Raw genomic sequence first — 25,591 nt, forward strand, 5'->3', positions numbered from 1 at the left:
TCACAATATAAATAGATTTTTATTAGGATTTACAAGGAATAATCAGTTTCAGTTGAAAGGGTAGAAGCTCAACCACAAAAGAATGCTTCTGGAAGATATACTCCATAAACTTATAAAAACATCCACCATAGGGATAATAACCGAAACATTCCACAGGTTACATAAACGTACCTTACCTTTATTTCTGGTGAAATCAATAGAATATAATCGAATATGAAGATCCTTCGCAAATCCGGCAATATTACAGATCGTAAAAATGTTAAAAATTAAGGCACAGTTAAATCAGCAACAAATGTGATTGCCAAACAAACTATTATTTTCTCCACTGTAAAATGGGAAATATTCAAGACGACAACACTATAATCCAGAAAGAAACATATTACGCACATTACGGTATTGTTTCCAAATATTAATTTGAAACAAGTCAGCAAAATTCACATTCGTGGCCTTTTCGGATTGGAACACGTGCTCCGTTTGCTCGAATTTTAACTCGATTTACAATAGACACATTCATAAATAGCTAAACCAGTGATACCACTTAGTGATCTTCTGGTGCTGAGTTTTTGCCCATGTGCAAGAGATCACAACGGCTCTACTGCAATTGTCACCTACAGAGATGTTAGGCAAATCATGACTTGGGCAATTAAACTTGCTTTTATCTTTACTTAAGAGATGAAAATCAAAATAAGCAGCATGTAGATCACACAAAAATCAGATATCTGAACCAGCAAGATATACTGAACCATACAAGGGCATTGTATGGGGGGGGGGGGGGGGGAAATGATGAAGGTAATTAGATAAGCACACCACTTTGTAACTTGCTTTGAATTAAACAAGGTACTGACCTGAGCATATAGTAAGGCTGAGCAAATGATATTCATATTGCATAAGAGCTACAAGCCCCGCAGAATACTCAGCAGAATATGATGAAACGATTCAGAATTATAGGCCAGTACAAGATGGAGTTCAAATCCTGAACATCTTAGCCGTGCTGAAAATGTTCAATTTTTAAGGCTGATACACGCAAAATGCATGACATTCAAAGATGTCCAGTTATTTTCAATGGATATGAATCCAGCTTCAAAGTCAAATGCATTTACAATATAGAAACAAACCACCACCCAATGACCAGGATCACAAACTAACTTAAATACACAGTATATAAAAGTGATTCATTTTACCTTCTAAAGTGTTTACAGAAAATAAAATTGCATATTACCTCAAACAGAATTTCTGCTTAAAAGAAATGTTCCATTACATCAAATATTTCAAAGGTTAAATGCAAGAGTATATACACTGTACCTTAAAAACCATAGTGTGTCACATAGGCATGAGTAATAGTGAATCTCGTACCCCTTTCAGTTTATAGCGTGATAAAATTGACAATACAGCATATTATTAAATAAGTGAGTATGAAGAATCACCAGTATGGTCAGTGTAGGACCACGCTTTAGCACTATAGTGGACAGAGTTGATTTCATATTGATTTACAATCATAGTGACTGCCACTTAATAGCAGAGTTTATTCTTCATTTGTCACCGTTTAGAAGAACGAATCAAACTCCTACATTTAAAAAAAAAAAAAAAAAAAAAAAAAAAAAAGGGCACATGATCTAGGGTAGAAAACAGATGGGAACAGATGAAACCTTCTCACAGATCATTTAATCTCCCCACACACCAGAAAAGGAGAATTCTTAGCCTACTATGTACAGTAAGGCCACCTTTATCATAACCCACAGCTCCTCCATCATACCATTCCTGACTCTACTAAGTTGTAGGGGGTAAGTAGAATTTCTCGTGCCATTACAGCAAGTACTGAAAAGTAGTAGTGAAAAGGCAAATCCAGGGATAGAGCACCCATGGTTATACATGTCCCGTCCATGGATATTTGCAACAAGAAATCAAATCAGCAAGTTTCAGCAATAGCAGAGGCAGAACTTGCAATATTAATAGGAACAGTGTTGACCATCTGTTTGGTCAAGAACATTAATGGTAAAGCAGCGGAGGTAGCCCTGGTGTCCATGTCCTGTGGAAAGCTCTAGATGGCTTTCTTGGCATTTGCCATGGAGAGCAGGATGCTGGGTTTCTCATCGATGACGTGCACCAGCAGGTTGTCAATGTAGTTTTCCAGCTCCAGGATTTTGTCGTTCTTCTTGGAGAGCTCATCCTGCTGTTTCACCAGCAGTGAAATCAGCTCCTCCGGGGTCAGCTGGGAATAGGGTCCACTCTCCACCAAGCCGCTCACCTGGGGAGAGAAGTGGCAGCAGTCAGAAGAGCAGCTGGGAAATGCCTCCTGTCTGGATATCCACAACGAATGAGACTTGGGTGTGAAACTGGGGTATCAATCTACTGGTTTGTTGTCACAGACAGACCCCATCTGAATTTCAGTGATGAAAATCACCCCACTCTGAGCAGTGTTCCACATACAGGGTGTGTGTGTGTATGTGTGTGTGTGTGTGCGCAGTCTGTATTTGTGCAGGCTGGGGAATGTGCTGAGGTTTCAGCTCAGATGAGTAGGAGCTTACATCCCAATTTTATAGGACAGAGTACATCTCATTACACTTAGAGGTTTCATGCACACCACCTGGGGGAACCTCAAGTTTAGTTTCAAAGAATAACCTAAACTAAGAAAACAATAAACAGAACTATTCCTGTAACGTACTACACCTGGCAGCATCACCCTCCAATGAATGCAATAACAGTCTGCAGAAATCCAGTTGAATTGCTAACTGGCTCATTCACAAAGTTCATGTTGCAGCTCTGAGGGTTGTACCTTCATTTTCTCTGGAACATTCTCGCGGATCACAGAAGACTTGATATCTCTGCCCACTGATATGCTGGTGGGGGCTTGGCTCTCCAGGGAGTTCATAGGCTTCACTGGGTGAGGTCTGGGGGGGAGGAAAAAAAGGTTCCAAATAAATTAACAGTTAAATAAGTGAAAATAAATAAAACACAAGTGCCGGAAAAGTTGGGGGCTGGGGGGAGGAATTAAAGTTCCCTGAGGACGTGTAAAAACAGAATCAAAAATAATATGTACTGAACAACTTCCTCTTAGGGAGGTGCCAGAGGAACCTTATGCGAAGTAGTTCTTTTTTCCCAGGTGAGCCTTATCAGCAGGAGTTCTGACAGTAAATTCAAAGCAGACCATTTCATTTTTATCCATCTTCCTGTGAGAGCTCAGATTACTTTCTGGTGCTCTCATTGAAACCTAATTTTCTTACTCACTTCACAAAGTACCACTTCTCTATAAATTTGGCTGTAGAATCGGTTTTGGAACAATTTAAACTCAAATACAAAGAACAGCTAGTTTGCCAATTTCATTCAAAAATCTGTCAGTTTCCCCAATGGTATGAGTGAAAGAGATTAATTGTACATCCCAGCTTGACACGAAAACCAAAGAAGAAATATAAACAGTCTGTACCAATCAGATTTTAGGAACCAAACACAGCTGAACCAAATCTATTCAGAAGAGCTCTTCAGCAAAACTGGTTTGTGCCAGGCCCAAATTACTATGCTCGCTTAGCAACAGACTTAAGAAGCCATGAACCCTTACACTAAGGATCAATATATGCTGTTATGATAAACGTTTCCCTGAGATATATAAATGAGAGTTGACCATCATAGTATGAAAAAAATAAAATAAAATAAAAAAATAATAATTATTGTTCTTAGATTTAATACTTTTAGTCCACTCCAGAAAATTTAAAACTACACAGGATGTCCATCTATAAGTAAGTCTATAGTTTTCTGCGACTGATTAATCAACAACCATAATCAGTCCACTGGTTCAGCAATGGACCGATTAAAAATAAGCAAACGGCTAATATAACCATACAACCCCTTTTGCTGCTTTTAGGCAACCAATTCAAATTGAAACAAGTGCATCATTCATCCAGATAGGAGTGCCTACATTCTAGATGCAAATATTACATTCCCCTATCAGTAGAACAGCCTCAGCAGCACACCGACATTCTGGGATCCTTGGGAGTCCATTATATGCTTATCAACCTTTTCCGCCTCCGAATATCCCGCCCCCATAATATGCCACACAACTACCGCCGTCACAGGAAGCACCAGAGAGGTGGACTGTAGAGGCACTTAATCAGAGGCACTTCGGCTCACCTGCGTGGGGTTGAGGCTGGCTCGCCTCCTTTCCCTACCGCCATGCCTCCGCTGCTACTCAGCACTGCAACCGTCTGCGCATCAGAGGGCGAAACCCAGGCGCGCAGTGGGGTCTTTCCTCCAGAGATACCACTGGGCTGGGGAGCAACCTCTCCTTCCATGGCCTTCAGAGGCTCAGGAGAGACCACAGAGGAGGTAATGGGGAGGGGAGAGGAGGAGGAAAAGGGGTCTACTGCCCCTAGAGCATTATCGGACTTCATGGGTGGCAGGGGTGCACGGCTCTTCTTTGATGACAAAGTCTGGACACCAGGACTGTGCTTGGCTGAGCTATTTTCCTTTGTCTTATCCTGCTCTGGAAATTTTGCCACAGGGTCACTGTGATCAAAATAGGAGAATGAGTCGCTTTCCTTTTGTCCGAAGAGGTTCTCCATATCGTCTGTAGTCATCCCTGGCTCATCAGGCTTCACTTCTCTTTTGGGCCCACCCGTGAATAGGTCATCCCCCTCAAAGCTCTGCACAGACAGCACCCATGGATCTTTGGCCAGAATGACCTGACTGGGAAATGGGTCATCTTCCATATTCTCTACAGCTGGAAATGGTTCACTGGGTTTCTCCTGAAGGCCTTGTTTCAACATGTTGCTACTCTCCAAGACTGTACCAACAGCAGTCCGAGGTTGTTCACTTCTGAAAATTTCACCAGCCCCTATCATATTTGAGTTCCCTAGCTTCCCCATCCTTTGTGACTGTCCCTGTCCAACAGTGTCAGTTGAGAGATCATCTTCATGAGCAGACCTGAATACAGGAGCAGAGCTCTCCATCTGTGACACCCTCTCAGACTTATGGCTCACTGACCGTTGTCTGGGAGTGACTGATGGGACCTCCTTAGCTAGGTCATTAGGATTTTCATGAACACCACCTGCTGAAATCAAACTCCGTCCTACTCTCTCCGAAGACCACTGACTTTCCTTCGGAAGTGCATTTCTGCCACTATCAAGGTTCACAGATGTGTTCAGCAGCTTCTTCTCATCCCCCATGAAGGAGCGGGGCTTTGCTTGGGGGACACTGCTGTTCTGGACCTTAGCCGTTGTCACTCCCAAGACTTGGGAGGAAAACAGGTCGTTAGGTTTTGTTGGCGGCACCTGTTTGGTGCTTTTGCCTTGCTTCTTGCCCACGTCGCTCAATTGTTCTGGGGCTGCAGTGGTGCGTTTTGGAGGGCTGAATGTATGCTTTGTGCCCGATCCCATTCTTCTCCATGTGTGAGATGCTCCTTCCTCAGACTCTGCTTGCGTGAGGTTCCCTACTGTCTTTCCAGGAAGGGCAGAACTGTCCCTAGGGGACTGACCTTGGCGTTGGCTCGGTCTGTCCACGCTCATCTCCTTGCCGGTCAGCTCTGGGGGATAATCCCTTTGTCTCTGAGTCACCTCTGCAACGATATGGTCCCATTTCATCTGCCCTTGCACCCCATGAACCCTTTTTGGGTACAGAGTATCGTAATCGGGAAGCGGGATGGTGGGTCCTTTATTAATTTGGGTGCTATGTCGTCCTAGGTACCCTGTACCACCAATTTCCTCTTTGGCTCCTGTAGCAGCAGAGTGGCTTCCGGGTGTTGCTTTGTGTTGTCTTGGTAGAGGGTTGGGAGTTTCTGCCTGGGCAGGTATAGGGGGGTTGCCAGAGCTCAGGTAGCTGGGTGGAAGAAGTGCACGGCGCTTCGTAGAGGGACTGGCAGCGGCCAGGTTCTCATTGCTTGCGCTGAGCAAATCTGTGGAGTTCCTCCTAACTTGGGGAGGAGCCATGGAGTTGTGCATGTTTGAGAACATCTCAGGTGTATCTGAAGAGATGCTAGAGACAGAGGATATGGAGGGGGATGGGGACGGGGGAGAGGAAGGATTGGTATAAGAGTCTGTGTTGACAGATGGGGAGGGGGGCTTGCTTTTATCAGTCTCAGCCTTCTCAGACTCCACAAATCTGCCAAAGGAGCAAAAAAAACAAACAGATACCTACTGGTCAGAGCCCACCTCACAGCACCACAAAGATCATTGGATCTTTCTGTCACATCTGAAGCAATACAGTAGCCACTAAAGTGGACCAACTGCGCTATGAGAAAACATCAATACATAATGATGAATAATTCTACACTCTTTCCATTTAGCCCCTTCAGGCTTTCCATTTTAGATGAAGTAGTGACGCACTGTACAACCTTCAAATTGAATGAAATTCAATTTAATTAAATTTTTCTTGGAAAAGTGCTTGTATTTTACAATATGAAAATAATCTTTTAACAAAGGCTCTGGAAACCAAGTCTGTGCTTGGCTCTTAAAAAGGGCAGCCATTACAAGGGAGCCTCGGGAGTATTTGTGTCAAACAAGAGACTTTAGTGTTCCACTGTACCTGAATGTTACGGCTCCATACAAAAGATGACAACAAATAATGGGCCAGAACAGAACAAAAGTTTGACAAGTCTAACAAAACAAAAAGGCAAAAAGAGTCTACCAATCTTAGATTTCCTGCACTTTCATCCAAATGAAGCAGTAACCATTGAAGGGCAACAAAAAAAAGTTTTATTTTCTAATAATATGAAGAGACACAATCTAAACACCCTAACGAAAGCAACAGTATATATTGGCTGATACTTTTGCCACATTTTTACATCGTATTCTCATTATCTAGGATTTCTATAAAGTAGTCGTCAACCTTTCTCGTATACCAGAACATTCCACGCATTCCACTGCAGAGGCAGTCACACTACAGAGAACCGTAGGAATCGTGAGCCTGATCGGGTTCACCCGTTTCAGGTCAAAAACATTTACACAGATGTGTACTTCGCTACTTATTACTCAACAGTAAGGAAAAGATTGCGTCAAGTTCACTCACCATTCAGAAAGTAGAAATTGTTAATAAGCCCCAATCAAAAATGATGGCTGGAAACAAATCCCATGATTCGAGCTGACACACACAAACACAAAAATTAACACACTGAAAGTTGTTTGCTGCCAGTGAGCTCACAGTACAGAAAAACCTGTTTGACACCATACCATCATGGAGGACGGGCCCACCTAAATTCCCAAATGTTAGCCAATCAACGTGTGACCAAACTTGACAGACTGGTCAGACAACACACCAACGCAACGTGATTTGATGATTTGTCTTCCAGTTAATAAGGGACTGCTCCCCTATTTTGTTAATGTTCAAGCCTACCAAAATTATTTGTGTAAAAAAACAATACCTATTAAAATTAAGTGTACACCAAACAATTCAGAAAGCCATTTAAGATTGAATGACAAGGTCTGGTGGACAGATTACCACTAATCCTAAACAACCAGATGCGACTTGGGTTGAAAAACCCCACAGCAGACGAGTTAGTAACAACATGAGAAATCCAGCCATTTCACGGTCGTCAACTGCACATGCACACACAAATCCAGAAATCAGCGGAACATCTGCAAACTTGCTGATAAGGTTCACCCGGGGGAGAAGAACTATGCTTGGCATCAATAATGCTTGCTGAACAGCTCTGCATTTCAAGAGGTCAGTCTAACACACCCATATGCAGGGAAGGGAGGGTCTATGAAAGGCAAATCCACAATAGTCCCCTTGATCCCATATGAATATGAAGCCCAATGGCTTGCGCACATGTACACGTGCCCACACTAAAATGTACATGCATACTCCATAAATCCTGGTCCCTCCCATTAATCAGATTTTGGTTGGAATGAATACCTCTCGTGACAAACTGAAGAACAAACAGTACTCAACATCACAAGGAAAAGCATTCCATCACCTCCTTTCTTTCTCGTCACATTAACTAAATATTCTGGAACTCAAGCATGTTTTGAAGACATTCAGCACCTGGAAAGGCAGCACAGTATTTGTTGACCTTAAATGACATAGATGGATCTGAGCATCTGGCCCTCTGTCCCCAATTCCAATGACTCCAGTTAGCCTATGAATCAGACATCATGTGGTCCTGCATTAGCTCGGTATCAGAACATGGTGGGTGGGGGCGACATGGCTCAGGCTGTAAGAGCAGTCTCCTGGCAGTCGGAGGGTTGCTGGTTCGATCCCCCGCCCGGGCTGTGTTGAAGTGTCCCTGAGCAAGACACCCAACCCCCAAATGCTCCTGACGAGCAGGTCGGCGCCCTGCATTGCAGGCAATCGCCGTCGGTGTTTGAGTGTGTGTATGAATGGGTGAATGAGAAGCATCAATTGTACAGCGCTTTGGATAAAGCCGCTATATAAATGCCAACCATTTTGGAAGGAGTGGAAGTTCCCCCTTTCGTGTGCAGATACTCACTGAACCAGAAAGAAAGGCTTTGTAACTCCTCAGTTGAAAGAAAATGTTGAGTGTATAACATGCATTTAAAATGATAAAAGACCAAACTGCACTGCTGCCCAGAACCATGGGAATCAAACTCGTTTCAAATGTTTTCCAAGGACAGAAATAAATAAATAAGAAGAAAAAAAACCTTCAGCACTCCTCACATCAGATGACAGGTAATTAAAGAGCCAGAGGAGGAACACAGACACTCCACAGAGTGGAGACATTCATGCAAATAGGTTTAGTTTTAAACTTTTCATGGGGGCTAGATGGCTTGAGAAAAACAGGGTAATACAGTGATATGCCTCGTTCGCTCTGTGATGGTAGCCTGCACTGGCTTTCACATGTCACAATTTAACATCTTAGTCATTTTTGTCCATATATTGGGGATGTGAGGCTCCATAATTTTGGTAAACAGCTTAGAAATTGTGAAATTGCTGTTTAATTAGTGCCACCTAGCACCCCACTGACATAATATTTCGATGGTAGAGAGAATGTTAGTAGAATTTAATAGAATTGAATTACGGATTTACTGGAGTTGATCAATGTTTAATAGTGAGTGGTGTCTTTTCCAGGCTGCTGATTGCTTCGGAGTACATCTCACATTACTACTCATTAAATCACCCTGGAGGGATTGTGAGTTTGCTAAAATAGGGCCTCATCAGCAGAAACTTGAGGTTGCAGAAACAATGTCACTGCTTTTGCAGAGACATGGAAATAAGAATAAATATGGAGGGAATGAGGGAGCCCTGAGCTGGACACTAACCTGGGCTTGACTGCAGACACCTTGGCTGTGCGGCTGGGGAAACCACCAGAAGGGGATTGGAGGCTGTGTACCCCCCGCTGGTGTTCCACAGGGCTCTCATCAAATGGAGTGCCTGAGCTCAGAGGGATCTCCTCAAACGGGTTGCTGGAGGGATGAAGTATGGATGTCACTGGAGGAGCAGGTTTGGGCTTCTCATCCTCCTTCTTCTCCTCCTTCTTTCTATTGATGCCAAAGAACGAGGACAGCTTGTCACCAACCGAGACTTCTTCCTGTTGCTTCAGCTCCTCGGCCCTCCTGGCTTCCTCCTGCTGCCGGAGAGCCTCCTGTTTCTGGGCCTCTTCCTGGAGCCTCTGTTCTTCTGCCAGCCTGGCTTCTTCCAGCCTCCTCTTCTCCTGCTGCTCCTGCAGCCTCTTGGCCTCTGCCTGGCGCTCGTCCTCCTCCTCCTCTTTACGCTGCTGTTGCAGGAGGGTGCGCTCTCGTAAGTCTGACCTGTAGGAAGGCACGCTCAGCCCCTTGAGGGAGTCAGTAGAGAGGTCGGAGCCGGTCCTTGCGTGGGTCCTGCGCAGGTCCTCCATGGAGCCGTGATCAGAGCTGTTGAGGCTGAGGGTGGAGCTGGCCTTTGACATCTTGTCCTCAGGCTCCTCGGCGTAGACATGGCTGCCGTTGATGCACAGGTTGTTCTGGTCGGCAATATTCTGCTTGGAGCGGCCCAGGAGGGAGAAGGGACCTTGGGATCCCTTGCTGTCTGTGCTGCCTGTGCGCTTGTGCGTCAGGAACTTAAACTTCTTTTTCACTACAAGAGAAAAATATTTAGTTTATTTTCTGTGCACAAAATCTTCTTCCCTGGTACATACCAACATTACAGTCGTTTATACTCAGACCAATTAAATTTTCATAATTGGATTTTCCTATGCATTTTTTCATATCTCGTAGATATGGTTCCAAGTTATGAATGAATTTTAATAAGATACTTAAGGAGCTTAATCTCATGAAGCTTAGTAAAAGGGAATTTGATCGAGGGTTTTAAATTTATAAAGGGAAAAAAGTGAACTACAACAGATACTGTTCAGTTCTGACCGCAGGAAGAGTGGAGATTTGGGGCCCCTCAGCCTTACTTACGTTCTGGGGAGTCTATGTTGAGGCCTGAGGAGCGACTGCCACTGAGGGTGGAGTTCTTCTCGGGGAGGGTGCCTAGTGTGGACATAGACTGGGACACATTGCGCTGCAGGTTTGACTTGGGGACAAAGAGGGTCTTAAACTTTGACTTCTTCTTGACCCCTGGGGAGCCAGCTTTGGCTTCCCCCTCCCCCTCGCTGTCCGTCAGTCCCTGGGAGACGGAGGGCACGATGGCCGAGGCAGAGTCGGAGAAGCCATCCCTCTTCTTTCCACGGATCTTGTCCTTGAGCTTGCCGATGCGCGAGCGGGGCTTGTCGTGCGCGGAGAGGTCGAACATGCTAGCTGTCATATTGTTCCTCATGAACTGGATGTCCAGAAGCACCTCTCCCCTGTCTTTGTCTGCTTTCCCATTCTTATCCAGCAGCTTGAACCAACTAAAGGAGAGACGGAGAACATCATTGACTGCTCCTTTCATTTGCACATTCATTTCACAATTTACAGTGGGTGGCAAATATGAATAACACTGAATAACAAAACATCAGTAATCTGAAAGGCTTCATTATATTTACATTTCAAAGGATGAACAAATACTTTCAAATGTCAACAGACAAATGTTCAACTGTCAGCTGCGCAGACACCCGGAACAACTGTAATTGAACAAAAGTATGTGGGCACAGTGACAGAAGCTTAACTGAAAAGTCATCTAAAATAAGACCTTGTCCTTTTAGCTTTTTCTATATTGACAAGCAGTTAACCTAATCAAGGTTTAAGTGAATGCTACAATCAATCCATCTGTGGCTCCCGAGACTTGAAAACAGTGTTGCTATTCAGTAATAACATCCCAAATGTTCCACGCCAGTTGGTCCCAGAATACAGCTCATAAAACAAACAATCAGGCCTACATCTGTGTTGGACAGGGTGCAGATGTCCTCAAAAAGAAGCATTCATTCTGCAGAGAGGAGTGCCCTCACAAACGCCAACCACAAATATTATACAATTTGTGTTCCATCCTCTGCAAAACAAAACATTAATTGTCTATATTGGCCCATGACCATAACAATTTCAGTGCTAGTACTCTGCAACCATTGCCCTTTGTGGACCAATTAAATCAAATCAAACAAAAGAAGGTGCTGGCATAAATGCAATGCACACATGCAAACAAATCAATAATTACAGCAAAAGTGAACACAAACAATAGTATATTATACTGGAAAGCATTTTTTAATTTGGTACAAAATGCAAAAGTCTTCCGTCTGCTCAAAACGGCTGCAGAACTGTGTGCCGGCACCTACAATAAAGATTCTATGTGGAATACATTATATGAAATGGAGCCTAGGGAGTGGTGTTTGAATTGTGAGTCACTCTTGTAGATAACCCAAAGTCTGCCTTGCATTTCACTGAGCTGTGCTGAGAGAGTGGGGGAGGGGCAGGGACATGTTTCTTGTTTGACAACCAAATGGCCAGAGGCAGACAAAACAATAAAACCTTGAAAATATACTGATCAATAGCCAGTTCTCTCCCCCAATGTGAGCTGAAGTGGCTTGGGCGTGTGTTTACATCGTTTTTCAATTCTGCTTTATTATTATGGAATTCCCCAGGTTTCAAGGGCATGAAGGAAGAGGCATTCAGAGGTCAGAGTCCAGGCAGATAGGCTTGAATCCAGATCAGCCAGCATTGTGAGCATTTCATATTCATTCCATACTCCTGACCTGGTATTGTAGGAGAGAAGCGAATGGATATTTATGAGTTCGCGGCTAGCATGGATCACATAACACAGTGAAATCATCTTGTGCAAAACCAAAAGGCATCACCTAACAGGCACCGCATATTTACTGCCTGCTAACTTTAATGTCTTTGGACAGCACAACGCATTTTATAGAGCAGGCACTACATATATTGTGGTTTTTAAACCAAGGTCAGTGGTATGTGCTCAGCATTCTTACAATTTTGGCTCGGTCAGAAACAACCCGACGAATTAATGGAAAGCAGGAAGCAGGCATTAAAAACCAAACTCGTCTTTCAAAAGTTTAGAGAACCCATGGGGGGTGGGGGTTGAGGCCTTCTTCCGAAGGGTTATGAAAACAGAGTGCGTTTTCCTTGTGGAATGTGTTAGACCACAAGATACAAGTCATTACTTTCCAAACAACGAACAAACTATAACTTTTACCCTCGAGTAAATCCAAATTCTTCACCACATCTGTATCTTATCTCATTAGCATGATTAAAAATTGTGTTTGATGACTGGAGGACAAGGAACAGCAATGACGTTTTGTTTGGGAATTAGGGAACAAGAACAGCAAGTTTTTGTTGATGCTCAATGCAGTCTATTTCAATGCAGGCAACTATGCTTGCAAATAAGGTGTTAGCTCTCATCTTTCACAGTGAAATACAATCACTTTAGTGTGTGAAAGCACCTTCATTGTATCCAACTGATCCATCCAGCTGGACCAGTTCTCACAGCATAGGGAACTAAGAGACTTCCCTGTCAACATGGCACATAACAGACCCAGTCACGTGGATTTTGGTAATTCTATATCCATCTTACTGCAATGTCACTTAAAACAGAAGTCAGAGAGCAGTGATACAAACTAAAGGTATACGCAGTCACATGAAACTAATTTGGAAATACTGAGCACCCCCAATTAGGGATGGGTATTGAGAAACCATAGAGTTAATAGCGGTAGCAGCAGTTCCTGATTGGCCAGAAGCAAACTATCGATAAGGTCCTGGAGAAACAATGCTGCTATTGACATTTACACGACATAATTAATTCATTAGGTCCACTTTAATTCATTCTAACATAGCTGAAAAGCGTAATAAAAAAATTAAATAAAAAAAAACTGACCATAATGTTCTGGACAGGTTAAAATGCTCTAAAAGTGGCCGAAAGTACCATTGATCCATTAGGTAATGCTAAAGTACAAATACAACTTGCCATAAAGACGAAACAGAGCACAGGAAAAGTTAAAGGGCTTCAGTTAAAGGGCTGTGGTGCCACCATACAGTGTAGAACTCCTTTCCTTGAATAAAACATGTCCCCAGCTTCCAACTTAAGAAACAAACACCCTCAGCATTAGTTTCTTAATCATATTATAACGTCAGTCAAGAGGCAGCCTCACTTCTTCAGAGGATATCAGTTTAAGTCGAAGACCTACTAGATATGCTTCATAGGCAATACCAAGTTCCTTGTTATCGAATGTTAGCGAGCATATATTTTTACAACAATGTTGCACACCGACAAACTGAATCTTGGAACTTTACTACTGCCGATTCATGCATCCATTTATGTTCATCATGACAGCACCTTGTTTATTTCAATAAAGTTAGTCCTACCCAATTTACCCATTAGCCTCACAGCAGTTTAAGAAATTCTAGTAGCAGTGCAGCTGCCTCTATGTAGGGAAACTCTGAACTAACTTTTAACTTACTAAGACATTGTGCAACCCTGTCCTGACAACCAGAGAACTCATTTTGTATTTCTTATGGTTGTTAATATTTATCCAGTGTAGGGAGATGACCTGAACCCCAAGTACCTTATTTACTCATTTGTTAGCTTGTGAGGATCTCATGAACTACGTTCTGCCAAAATGAATACTTGAATAACCATTCAGTCTTTTCACAACAGCTCTCTTTTGATGCACCAAATTATGGAGAGTAGTATCGATAAGCATCGGAATCGATAAGCAGTCTCGGTATCAATAAAATTCTAACAATATTCATCCCTACACCCAACACAATTTCATTTAGTTGGTGTGTCTATGAGATGTGGTTTTGGCGATTAAGGTCACCATAGTATGGCAACCATAAAATAATATTCTCAGTGTCATGCCTCTTGTTACTGCAGTTATACGCACCCTTAAACACAATAGCTATCCATAATGTAGCTTTATTTTGTTCATTTATGATATTCCTCATCATCAAGTATTTTTTTCTTACCCCACTGGTAAATTACATCATTTCTTGTTTAAAGCTCAAATCATGCGTACTGTGTTTTTTGTTTTGTTTGTTTTTAAGCCATCCGCTCCTTTAAACATGGCTTAATGAGCAGATAGCCGATCACAGTTCCAGCATTGATGGGAGTATTCCACTGCTTTTCATCCTGCAGACAAAGCGCATGACTGCATTATGTAGAGGGACAATGCGCCGCTACCAATGAAAAGATCCAGCCTTTGGTCAGTGTCATATGCTGCCGTATCAATATTACATGAAACTAGGACAGCAACTGAGCACCAAGCACTACTGTGAAAGTGGAACGTGTAGCAGAATTCAATACTCTGATACTCAGAGTGTGTGTGTGTGTGTGTGTGTGTGTGTGTGTGTGTGTGTGTGTGTGTGTGTGCACGCGCACACATTCGCTCATCAGAACGTTCCGCAAAAATCCAGTGCTTAAGGATGTAATAGATTACTATAAAAAGATACCCCTGGAGTAAACTGATAATTAAAGCGTAATTAAAACGGGAATGGTGAATTGTCACATTACGGCACGATGACGTCTAAGGTCTTTTGTGAAGGTGACAACACACAGCAGTGTGCGACCTTGCTAGAGAGGACTGCCGTCAGCAGAAACGTACGCTATCGGGTCACCCCTGATGCCCGCATGACGACTGCTACAGAAAGAGAAGACTCCTTATCTTTCAGTTATTTCCCCCAGCAACCCTGAGAGACAGCATTCAATACCCAATGCTGGTGCCTTTTAATTATATAGACTACATTTTCCTTCCATCGATTCATGGGCTCTGGGCGGCAAAAACCAATGTTATATAACACACCGTTTATTTTGCCCTGTTGCATTTCTGATGTATCATGTTCTAAAAGTGAGTCCACTCACGCTACACCACAACGATCATGTCACTGTTGATGGCTACACCCTGTCGATTCTGCATTATTTTGAGACCTCTTACAGTTAACACCCCGCTTTTAATAAAAGTCAAGGTTTGAAAAGGAATCCAAGGTAGTCTGGCAAAAGGAAAGTAAGCATAAACATGGTGACCACCAGAAAAGGGAAGGTGAGAGACATCAGGCAAATTAGAACTTTTCCTCACGCCAGCACCATTTTCAGACTCAGGCTTTCTCTGCCAAGAACACAGAGATGGAAAAAGGGGGTGGAGTAGGCTGGTCTAACGGTCGTCACTGCTAGGAAAGAACGTGTCTTGCGATGATGCATGCAGCTAATGCCTGGATAAGGGTAGGGGAAACTTATTTCAACGCCCTCGGTCTGTTCTCTCTTAAACAGCCCCGCAGTAACCATGTCTCAGTCCTTACCCTGGAGTACTGATAAGGCCACACATGGAGCTCAGTGTTAGAGAGAGAGGGGGGGGGGGGGGGAGCAAGAGAGAAAGTGTGGGTCTGACTGTGTGCATGTTTACAGGGTACACAAGTAATCTGCATACACACATTCACCTCCAGCATGACTGACTGTATCATTTAATTTTCTCTGAAAATCAATTACCCCCAACAATCTCTCCCTTCAATATCAAATCTAATTCAGGAATCCTTAGCAGGAAACCAGAGAGCTCATTTCGAAGAGAATGCAATAATTCCCCAAGAAGCTTGGCTTCACACAGCAATTTGACCTATCCATTTGAAGTGATGTATACAGTAACCAAGGGAGGGGATTAAACCGAGAGGCACAATTATATTAATTGCCACCTCTCTCGCCGAACAAAAGCCGCGTGCAAGAATGGAAAGTAAACAAGGAATGCTTTACACCACTCCACCCGCACACGTCACCCTTAACTCTGCATGAGGTGGTATGATAACGAGGGAGACGTGGTGTTCTTTTCCTGCTTCAAACAAGCGTCACACCCAGTTAGTCAGAGCAGAGACTCACACAGACGTCCACATAGGCCGCTGTGCAGCACCAAGAGGGTCCTCAAGGGGCAGAGGCAAATTGGGTGTCACTGACCAATTAGCAGTGAATACCATTCACCATGAACCTTTTGGGTCTAATTTTACTTGGGTCCAAGGCAGAAAGAGTGTAAAGGACCTCAAAGATTGAGCTTTTCCAGCAGATGAAAAGCTGATCCTAGAATCCCCAAAGCCTCCTGAAGCATTGGTTCTTTCAGCTCAGCTGGGCAGGTGGAATTTATCCAACAACATTTTGGGAACAAAAGTGACAAGCTGGGAAGCTATTTCTGACATCCCTATTTGTGTTACAAATGAAAGGAAATTCAACATCAACCTTGTGCGCAGGGTAGATTTGACCCTATTTGCAAAATACTTGTGCTGACAAGTAGAGAAATTTATGTTTGCTGCTCGGCATGAAAGTGGAGTATTTCAGTCTGCCCCTCTGAGCCTCAGAATGCCAATGTTTGCCCTTGACAGGCCGTTGGCCCCAGTGTAAACAGAACTCTCCAAAAATCACCAGCTGCAAAACAGTCAATGGAAAACAAGGCTCACAGGAGCCTGAGGTGGGGGGTTGGCCCAAATGGGCACAGTACAGATGGGCTTCAATAAATAGGCCTACATTATGAAGTCAAATTCTTCTCAAATCCCTTTTGGAATTCAAGCAAGAAAATCTGCCAATTGTCCACCTCGGGGGGGGGGGGGGGGGGGGGGGCGAAGAAATGACAGCGGCAAATATTCCGAAAACCTTACCATTTGTATTTCTGTGTACACAACAAAGATGATGTTTCCGTGCAACACTTCATGACATTTGCCAGTATATGGTCACAGTCACAATTACAGCACACTCACAATCCAGCAGGCAACACTGGATAATGATGAATTGATGATGACTGGCAAACAAGTAACAGTTACAAAAGTAACAAGCGGATGGTGCAGTGTTTGCACCATGCAGACATTCCATAGGTTGGGCCCAGATTTTTGAGGAGAAAAGATGGGGATATCGAGGTGCTTTATGTGGGAGAGCCCCCATATGCTCTGTTCACTGAATGCCCACAGCAGACAAAAAAACAAAGGACGATAGGTAGCCTTCGGTTTGAGGGGGGCGAAGTCATTGCTAGACCAACCTGTCATTACATGAAAAGGGGCTCTTATCGCAATATCACTACAGTTTGGCATTCACAGAATCTCTGCAAACAGTCATTTTTACTGAGCACTTCCTTTCTGAAGGGGAAGATTATCAATGACTCACATCTCTCTCATGGCTGAAGAGGACTCAGTGGTTCAGTGCAAAAAGTCCCATATCACTTGTCATTAAATGTCAGCAGGCACTCAAATGTGTATACAAAAGAAAAAGTGTCAGTTGCAAAAGATGATGTTGATAACCAACTGAATAAGGAACTCTTTCTTGCTTTAGACCATGAATGCTGATGCCCCTATTCCACCCAATGTGTAAAGTGGACATTTAATGGTTTTGTAACTATCCAAAATATCCTTTAATGAACTGTCTGGGTCAATCAAAATCATGCACTACAACTGAAATAGCCTATTTTTCTATTTAGAAAGTGAACCCCTGTAAAAGGTGAATTCAAACAAAAAAGACTTTTAAATAACAAAGCATTTTCTGTTCCAAGATACTTGTGTGTAATGCCATGAGCCAGATCTCTTGTTTTGGAAACTTTTGGTGAAGGTTGGCAGTGGCCTTTCTTGCACACTTGCAGAATCAGTAATTACAACCCTTTCGTAAACACTTAACTGATTATGCTCCATTTGTTCAATACTGAACACTTTATAATAAAATTCCAAATGAAAAACAATATAGACCGCAAAAAGAATGTTATAGATGCTGCAAAGATCACATTGTGCATCACTGTCATTTGGCATAGAGCTGATGAATCTAGCCTATTATTAGACCAGAGCTGTACTCCTCCCTGGGCTGGGTTGAGATAGGCATGTTATTCTGGCATCAGCACAGCACAGAAATAATTACTGAGGTTCTGATCCAACAATGGAATGCACTGTGGCAACAAAAGAACAGGGAAGGGTTCCCTCACGAAGAGCAACTGAACACCGACCGAGTGAGTGAACAGTGTTCAGGGCAGTATTAAATAATCACCTTCCCATGATCTCAGGTGTTTGTAAATACAATGAGTTCACCTGCTTCAAACAAGCCCATGGAAAGGCCATGCTCCGTTAAAGCAGAGCATTTCTAACTGCCATTGTACAACAATGCCCCAAAATAAGAAAAGAGTGAACTTTCAACCAGAGCGGTAACGCACAATAGCCTCTCTCAGGCAGATGTGATTAAATCCAGGGAACTCATGAGTAACAGAAAAGCCAGTGTTTGTCTTGTCAATGTCAAAAAGAGACTGGTCATTTTTGGCCTTAAAATGTAAGAATTCTTAGTTATCCTATAATCCACGTATATTAAGAAACACAAAACCGCCAAGATAGAAGTGTGAAATCTGCCACTTTCTTTAGAGATTATCTGAAAGAAACTTACTATATTTTTCCACCTTGACTGCCTATTAAATTCAATCAAATATTCACAACCCTGGAGCACTCACTCGGTCTTATTGCGTGGCTTCTCCTCGTGCAGTTCAACCAGGTTAATGACAGCTTGTCCCAGAAGTTTGTCTAGTCCAATAGAAGCTCGGTGATTCACGATAATGTACAGGGTGCACCGCTCCATGTTGCCGTGGTGGAAGAGCGGTAGGTCGAAGGTGGCCTCTTCTTTCCACTCCGGAGACACGCATTTCTCCGAAACCGAGGTGGAGAACTTATCTTTGGCAACCTGCATGATGGCATAGGCGTCGTTGGTGCCATTCTTACCCTTCGGCCGAAGGTTCCGTGCCTGGTGTACCGTTACCTGTACGCTGGTGGGGTACCACACCTGACTCTGATCCGCCAAAGACATTCTCTCTCACGAGGCTCAGAGCCTTGGATAAATAAACGCCTCTGGATTGTGAACGAAACGAGATTACTTTGACAAAGCTTGTTTGGGCGGCCGCGAAAACTACGTTGCTTCGTTCCTATGTTTCTTTACAAGCTGTAGCATGTCGAAACTGCTGTCCCACTGCAGTTTGTAGCGAAGTGTATTTCCCAACTCTTGACACGCCTCCTCCAAGCCTTTACACCACGATACGACGCTGACGAATAATTTCGTTTGGGATAGCCTGTGTATACGCCCTTAACTACAATTAGGCATGATCTAACGCTAGCCACTTTATTGTAGCCTAGCTACCATACCAACATGACATACTTCTAAAGCAATAATAAAAGTAAGTAATGTCACTAAAATAGGTGTTTTGAACCCGATGAAATCAACGGAGTTGAATGTACATGCTAAATGTGGGATTCATCTGAAGTGGCTAATTAACATTAGCTGCACGGAGGAGGCACATTTGATAGCCGCTTGTCTGGTCAACTGGCTATTTATTGGGGAAAGTTACGAATGTCGTTGCTGATTTTAAAGTCAATGCAAAAGCAACTAATTATCGCTCTTCGAAAAAAAATGGGTGCATTTTTAGTTAACGTTATATCATAGCCTTTGCTAAACAATTCGGACTTGTCTAGAATAGCTTTGATAAACAATGTTAATCTGCTCTATTGAACCAGTAAACAAGAGGTGTAAAATTTTAAATATACTTGATTTAATCCGCATGAGTCCCGTATAATTTGATTGGTACAGCTGGTTAATATAACGGACTGCGTAGGCAACGGGCTCTTTATAACTAATTTAGGATAGCTAACTTGGCTAGCTCTATAAATTTGCTATCTAGCTCAAACGATAATTGAAAGATTTTCATTGCAATCCCCGGGAAAATTCCGTTAATTGAATCGAGGTTATCTAGGTAGCAACATATGCTGCTGGTGCTTCAAATTACCCGATTACCATCTTCAGAAACGAAGTGCCCTTGTGTGCGTATTTGTTGGTATCTTCAGGGATTGCTCTTTTCTAAACAAACTTCCTCTTCTTTGAGTTCGATAGCGTTTGTTCCCGCCCATGATCTCAATATCTGATACCTCATTGGTCAAATACAAGTCATTCAATTAAGCCCCTTCCGTAAATGGACAGTGGCAACAGGTTGCGCATCGACGGAGCAGGTAATATCATATGCATGTCGCCTGGCAACGACACCACTAAATTTTTACAACTTTGTTATAAACGATTGGGCCTATCAGAACTTATCGAAAGTACCTAACTGTTAGGCTTTTCCCCCACCCATTGTTGTTTGGATCTCTCAGTAGGCCTACGTATAACATGTCTAGAGAGGTTTTAAAATAGAACATCTCTAGACACATCTCAGAGCTAGGCTAAATCTGAAATTCAACCTGCGTGCAACTTATTTGCAGCTAGACTAGCTAGTCAACAAAGAAGGCCATTGTGTCGGCCGGATCATGCTATCACCTCGATTAAGTAGGCTAACTGTAAGACACCAATAAGTCCTCCATGACATTTACTTTGTTTGGGACTCGTTGCTGTGCAGAAGCGATGGAGATTGGCAGAGCTGAAATAATAACTACTAATGACTCGCCCTACAAAACCTTATGTCAGAGAGGCGAGGTCGTCGCCATTTTACCTGCGGCCGAACAGGCAGTATGCCAATGTTGTGGACGGAAAACGTACTTACACCTGCACAGGGTATCAGTTCACAAGGTGCTGCACAGATCCTATCGTGATCTTTGCATTATAAAAAAAGAAGTGATTTTTGCATTATAAACCTGTCCTTCCCTGTTAACCGTCTGCGCAGTTTTTGATATGATCGTTTTAGAGTGACAGATTGGCATAAACTACATAATCGGTTATGGAACGCCCCTCTAATATTGAAGTAAACAACATCTATGCAATGGTGTTGAATGTAGAAATTGACATACGTTTTAAAAAAATCTTTATTTCGCATCAATACACATTTTATAAGGCACAGTCTGGATTCCTAAAACAAATATATTATTGGAAAAAAAACATTTTCATTTACATTTCATACTTATGTCATTGTGACAGTTAAATATAAATATGCACTTAAATCTTGAAATCTCCCTTTACTCGTTTTTAGACGCTGACCATCCACTAACACCCACACAAACTTGAGAGGACCAATCCATGCAAATGTTAAATTTTTATTCATATAGGTCCACTTGGATGCAATATAACGGAGAGGCCTTTTAATTCATATTGGTAATAAAAGACAGTACACCAACAATCATGGCATTGGAAGTCCAGCTTCAGCTACAATTGATTTCTTTTTTCAGATTGCAACTTCCCTCTTATTTGTCCATAGCTCTGGAATTCACCAGTTGAACCTGTCCATTGAAATTCCCCACCAATGTAACAGCATTAGGGTTGTTAGGTCTTGAGGAAATTGGTAAATCTATTCTTAATATCCTTTTAGTATGTGGCTACTTTTTAAGGTTTAAGTCACTTTATACATACTTCTGATGTCTGTTATTTCAAATAAAATATATAGGCCTAGCTTCCCACATTCTATCTGTGATTATGTATGTTTACAGTACAATATTATAACATTTCTTCTTCTTTTTTAATTATGTGTGTGACCCAGGGGACCAGGGATTGACTTCCCCCAGAAGCTCGCAAGCCTCCGGTACCAAAAAAGCAAATTTCCATTCAAAACTATGACTTTATCCTGGCAAATTTATACTACTTTCGACTGTACTTTTAAGTTCCAAAATTTTGTCACACTTAGTTTATTACTCTCCTGGGACCATTTTTCTGAGCTGCACAGAAGAAGATTTGTATTCCTATTGATTTCTTCCCATTTAGGTACCCAGTGCACGTGCTCTGGTGCCTACAAGCTCAAACATGGCAGCCTCCATGATTTGGCTTCTCACGTCATTGAGCAGCTCCCATAGGAATTCATGGAACTGGAAGCTGTCTCCAGTTGTTATGCATCTAGATGATGTGACCCCAGAATGGAATATCCACATGCCTTGATGTTGGGAGCAATGCTGGTTACTGGTTGCTAGTTCTCCCTGCAGTGCTCCAAGCCTCAATAGACCCATCTGAGATTTTATAAGGGAGATTTCAAGTCTGGCATGAACATATTTGTTCAAAATATCCTTAAAACAGTTTCACTTTGCGAAATGCTAAAGCTTTGATGCTATTTAACACTGAAAAAAATTAACACTGAAATATTCTTTGGCACATTCATTTCCCTGAACAGACTGAAAAACAATAATCCTGTGCTAATTTAAACAGGATGGGCAGCTGCTTCCATGTGGTCTACAGCTTGCTCTACAACATCCACAAAAGGTATCGCTAGGGCAATACAGGAGAATATGTTGCATATAATGATGTAAACAACAATATTGTATTAAAAGAAAGGTTATCACTTTTCTGGGGATTGGTGTGCCTTTTATGTCTAGGTGTTAGAACAGCAGATATCATTATTTTAATTATCTTTTCTTTTTTTCTCGTTTATCATCAGGTCAATGTGAAGTGCTTTCTCAGAACTGTTGGTTCCAGCATCACATTCCTAGCAAAAAGGTTACCCCAGGACCCCAATAAAAATATAATTAAATAACGTGGGTGACAGGGAATAGACAAAGATGTTAGTAAGTTGAATCATAGAATACTGATTGTCGAGCTGGAGTTTGGTTCATGATGTTGAAAGGCCCTAGGAGTCTGGTAGTGCAGACAAAATTATGCTTTCAGGTTTTCATCATTAGGAACTGTTCTATTTCGAATCCCCCTTATTTGTACAGAGTTGAAAACCACTTCCTGCTAAACCCCCCCTAATAACTACAGACAGGGAATGCAAGAAGATACAAATCCATCAACATTTGGACCATTTGTATGGATTTGTAAATACTTTGTGAATTTGATGATCAGTGCATGCAGTGACATGTGAGCTCCAGTAGAGGGCAGTCTAGCACTTCCACTGTGAAACGACATTCACATTCTAGTCAAGGAACAGCATGGGACGGTTCATATTTAAGTCCTTTGTCTGGAAATCAAATGGACCACAATGCCAACAGGCCACTCCACTACGCATGGCAGGGTGAACGCCTAGATGTCAGTCTGGCCCGGTACTGCCTCCTGTTTCCACTCCACATAGAATTATTGGTCTGTGAGGATGGCAAGAGCTGTTTCTCAGTGCTGGTTTGTTTTGTGTCAATTGTTTCAAACAATTTCAATACTTTATGGTCAACAAGGTAAAAAACAAAAAGCAATACATAGTCTCTTTCTCATACATTTGCGCTTATGCACACTCTCTCACCACACACACACACACACACACACACACACACACACGCGCGCGCACACACACACTACAAAGCATAGGAGTACATCCATCAGAAAGGGAATGCACATGGGTGTATTTTGGAAATGGGCCGATTTGGTTCTCCTTTTCCCTGCTGTAGTTGAAATGCATAGAAGAAAGAACAGAGAGCTTACATATTCCCTGTGGCCTTAAAAAATAACATCAGATAATATTACTAGTCTTAGCTTGTAAAATGCCCATGAGATTCGGTATAGTAGAGTAGACTAACTGGGTTCTTCAACTCAAGAAATGCAAAACAAAGTCAGAGTTTAAGGGAAAAAAAGCTTGGTTCAGTTTTTGCATATTTCATAGCAAAGTATAAATGTCTAGTCTTTTCTTTTTGCGTAAAAGTGGCCGGAGTTTCAGTTTCAGGTCTTTTAATTGCATACGTACAACTTGATACACATCCGGTGGCTCCTGGAAATGGAAAGGAAACCAATAGGACGGGGAAAAAAAATCAACTGGCTCGCCATGTTTTCTTTGATTTGCTACACTTTCTGAGCTTAATTCAAGAACAGGCGCGTGGTCTCTGCTTTATCCGTCAATTCCACCTGGCTAGAAAAACTAATTTCCATGGGCAGGCGCATCTTCCACAGAGAGAGATACAGGAATGGCGATGTGGAAAATGGATGGACAGCACTGCCAGGACTGCCTCTTCCATAGTGCCCTTTTAGCAAGGTGCCATTTTGAATATGTGGGTCACACGGTGGTCTCGCTCTTCCAGATGCCACCCTTCATGCCCACGGAGCCCTGTGACTGGTCAGTGCTGCTCATGTCGAGCTCCAGCCCAGGGCTCTTCAGGGTGCCGTTGGCAGCCGGCACTGGGGAGACGAGGGGGGCGCTGTTGAGCGGGAAGGAGCTGCGTTTGGCCTCCCTCTCCACGGCGGCCGCCAGTTTGAGGTTGTCCCGGCTGGCGCTGCGCCTCTGCGTGCCCTGCGTCGCCGCCCTGCTGGCCACTGAGGGGAGCAGGGGGAAGGGCTTGCGGCTGCCGCTGCTCCCCCCGTCGCTGCCCTCCGACGGGCTGGTGACGGCCACCTCGCCGACCCGCCTCCCGTTGGCCAGAGGCGCCGTCTGGCTCTCTGAGTGGCTGTGGTGGAGGCTGCCGTTCTCGCTGGACGTGTGTCTGTAGCCCGGCTGCGTGTGGTTCTGCTGCTCCAGCCCCAGGGGTCCCAAAGCGCCCACACTGCCCCCTCCCCCAGCCCCCCGCAGAGCTCGGAGGCGGAAGTGGCCCCTGCCCTCACCCCGGTGGTGGTACTGGGCATGGCCCTGCTTAGTCCTCCCAGCCTTCCTCCTCTGCGGCTGGGCGGGGGCCGTGACGCTGGGGGCTGCCAGCAGGTTGTTGTTGGCCTGCTTGGTGGTGTTGTCCGTGCTGGTGCTGGTGTTGGTGTTGGTGCTGGCAGGGGCACGGGTGGCGTTGTTGCCGTTGTCTTGCGCCACCTGCAGGAGGTTGGTGAGCTTGCAGGGCCCGGGTCCCACGCTGCTGATGCCACTGGGGGTGGAGGATGACCTGGCGGATGAGGAGTTGTGAGGGTCCCCTGGGGGCAGGCAGCCCACAAAAACCTGGGAGCCGCGCTCTGAGGGGCCGGTCTGTGACCCTGCCGCTGTGGTGCATGGGTGCACATACGCGGCCATGGGCTGGGAGCGGCGATACGCCGGGCAGCAGCCCAGCCAGGAGGCCTGGACATCCAGGCGCCGCAGGCAGTGGTGCACCAGCAGGAACACCCCCAGGGCAGTGGCCGCTACTCCATACAGGCAGCTGAACAGCAGGCTCCTGTAGCCTGTCTGCCACATAGCCAGGGCCCCGCAGCTCCACAGCGCCACATACAGGACGTGCGTGGCCATGAGAGCCAAGAACTGCACCTTCAGGGAGTACTGGTCCTCCAGCACCATCCCAGCATGCACTGTTCCCACAGCGGAGTCCGTGGAGAGCAGGCTGGTGCTCCCGCCCAGCGCCGGCTGGCTCTCTGGCAGCGGGGAGGAGATGGGGGAACTGGAGGGCTCTTTGGACCCATGTGACCCCCGACCCCGCAGCCGGGCCACGGTGCACAGGAAGTAGATCCAGGTCACTAACACTGCCAGGCCTGCAGGGACAAAGAAGGCGCCCAAACTCGGCCGACACGCCAACCAGCAGCTGCCACAGGTCAG

The 25,591-nt window shown here is 44.0% G+C and overlaps 2 protein-coding genes and 1 long non-coding RNA gene across 4 annotated transcripts in view; 1 reads left to right on the forward strand and 2 right to left on the reverse strand.

The window, feature by feature from the left end:
- On the reverse strand, nt 1-19,523 carry rab11fip1a (RAB11 family interacting protein 1 (class I) a). Of its 2 annotated transcripts, XM_061259780.1 has the most exons (6): nt 18,731-19,523; nt 10,323-10,753; nt 9,204-9,996; nt 4,123-6,087; nt 2,774-2,888; nt 1-2,245 (listed from the first exon to the last, which is right to left on the reverse strand). In XM_061259780.1, exons 1-6 carry the CDS (start codon nt 19,078-19,080, stop codon nt 2,039-2,041), a joined length of 3,861 nt encoding a protein of 1,286 aa, XP_061115764.1. In that variant the 5' UTR covers nt 19,081-19,523; the 3' UTR covers nt 1-2,038. The 2 variants fall into 2 exon arrangements, with proteins under 2 accessions (XP_061115764.1, XP_061115766.1); XM_061259782.1 differs by lacking the exon at nt 4,123-6,087 and having other exon boundaries at nt 18,731-19,507.
- The window catches only part of LOC133140160 (uncharacterized), a 9,799-nt gene continuing 3,546 nt past the window's right edge, over nt 19,339-25,591 (forward strand). The window contains exon 1 of the long non-coding RNA XR_009709993.1: nt 19,339-19,444. This is a non-coding gene — a long non-coding RNA (uncharacterized LOC133140160). The remainder of the gene's footprint in view (nt 19,445-25,591) is intronic.
- The window catches only part of adgra2 (adhesion G protein-coupled receptor A2), a 50,686-nt gene continuing 46,133 nt past the window's right edge, over nt 21,039-25,591 (reverse strand). The window contains exon 19 of the mRNA XM_061259779.1: nt 21,039-25,577. Within this exon, the coding sequence (XP_061115763.1) occupies nt 24,146-25,577 (1,432 nt within the window). The 3' untranslated portion in view covers nt 21,039-24,145. The remainder of the gene's footprint in view (nt 25,578-25,591) is intronic.

The sequence above is a fragment of the Conger conger genome, chromosome 11, assembly GCF_963514075.1.
Source record: "Conger conger chromosome 11, fConCon1.1, whole genome shotgun sequence".
In the NCBI taxonomy this organism is placed as follows: Eukaryota; Metazoa; Chordata; class Actinopteri; order Anguilliformes; family Congridae; genus Conger; species Conger conger.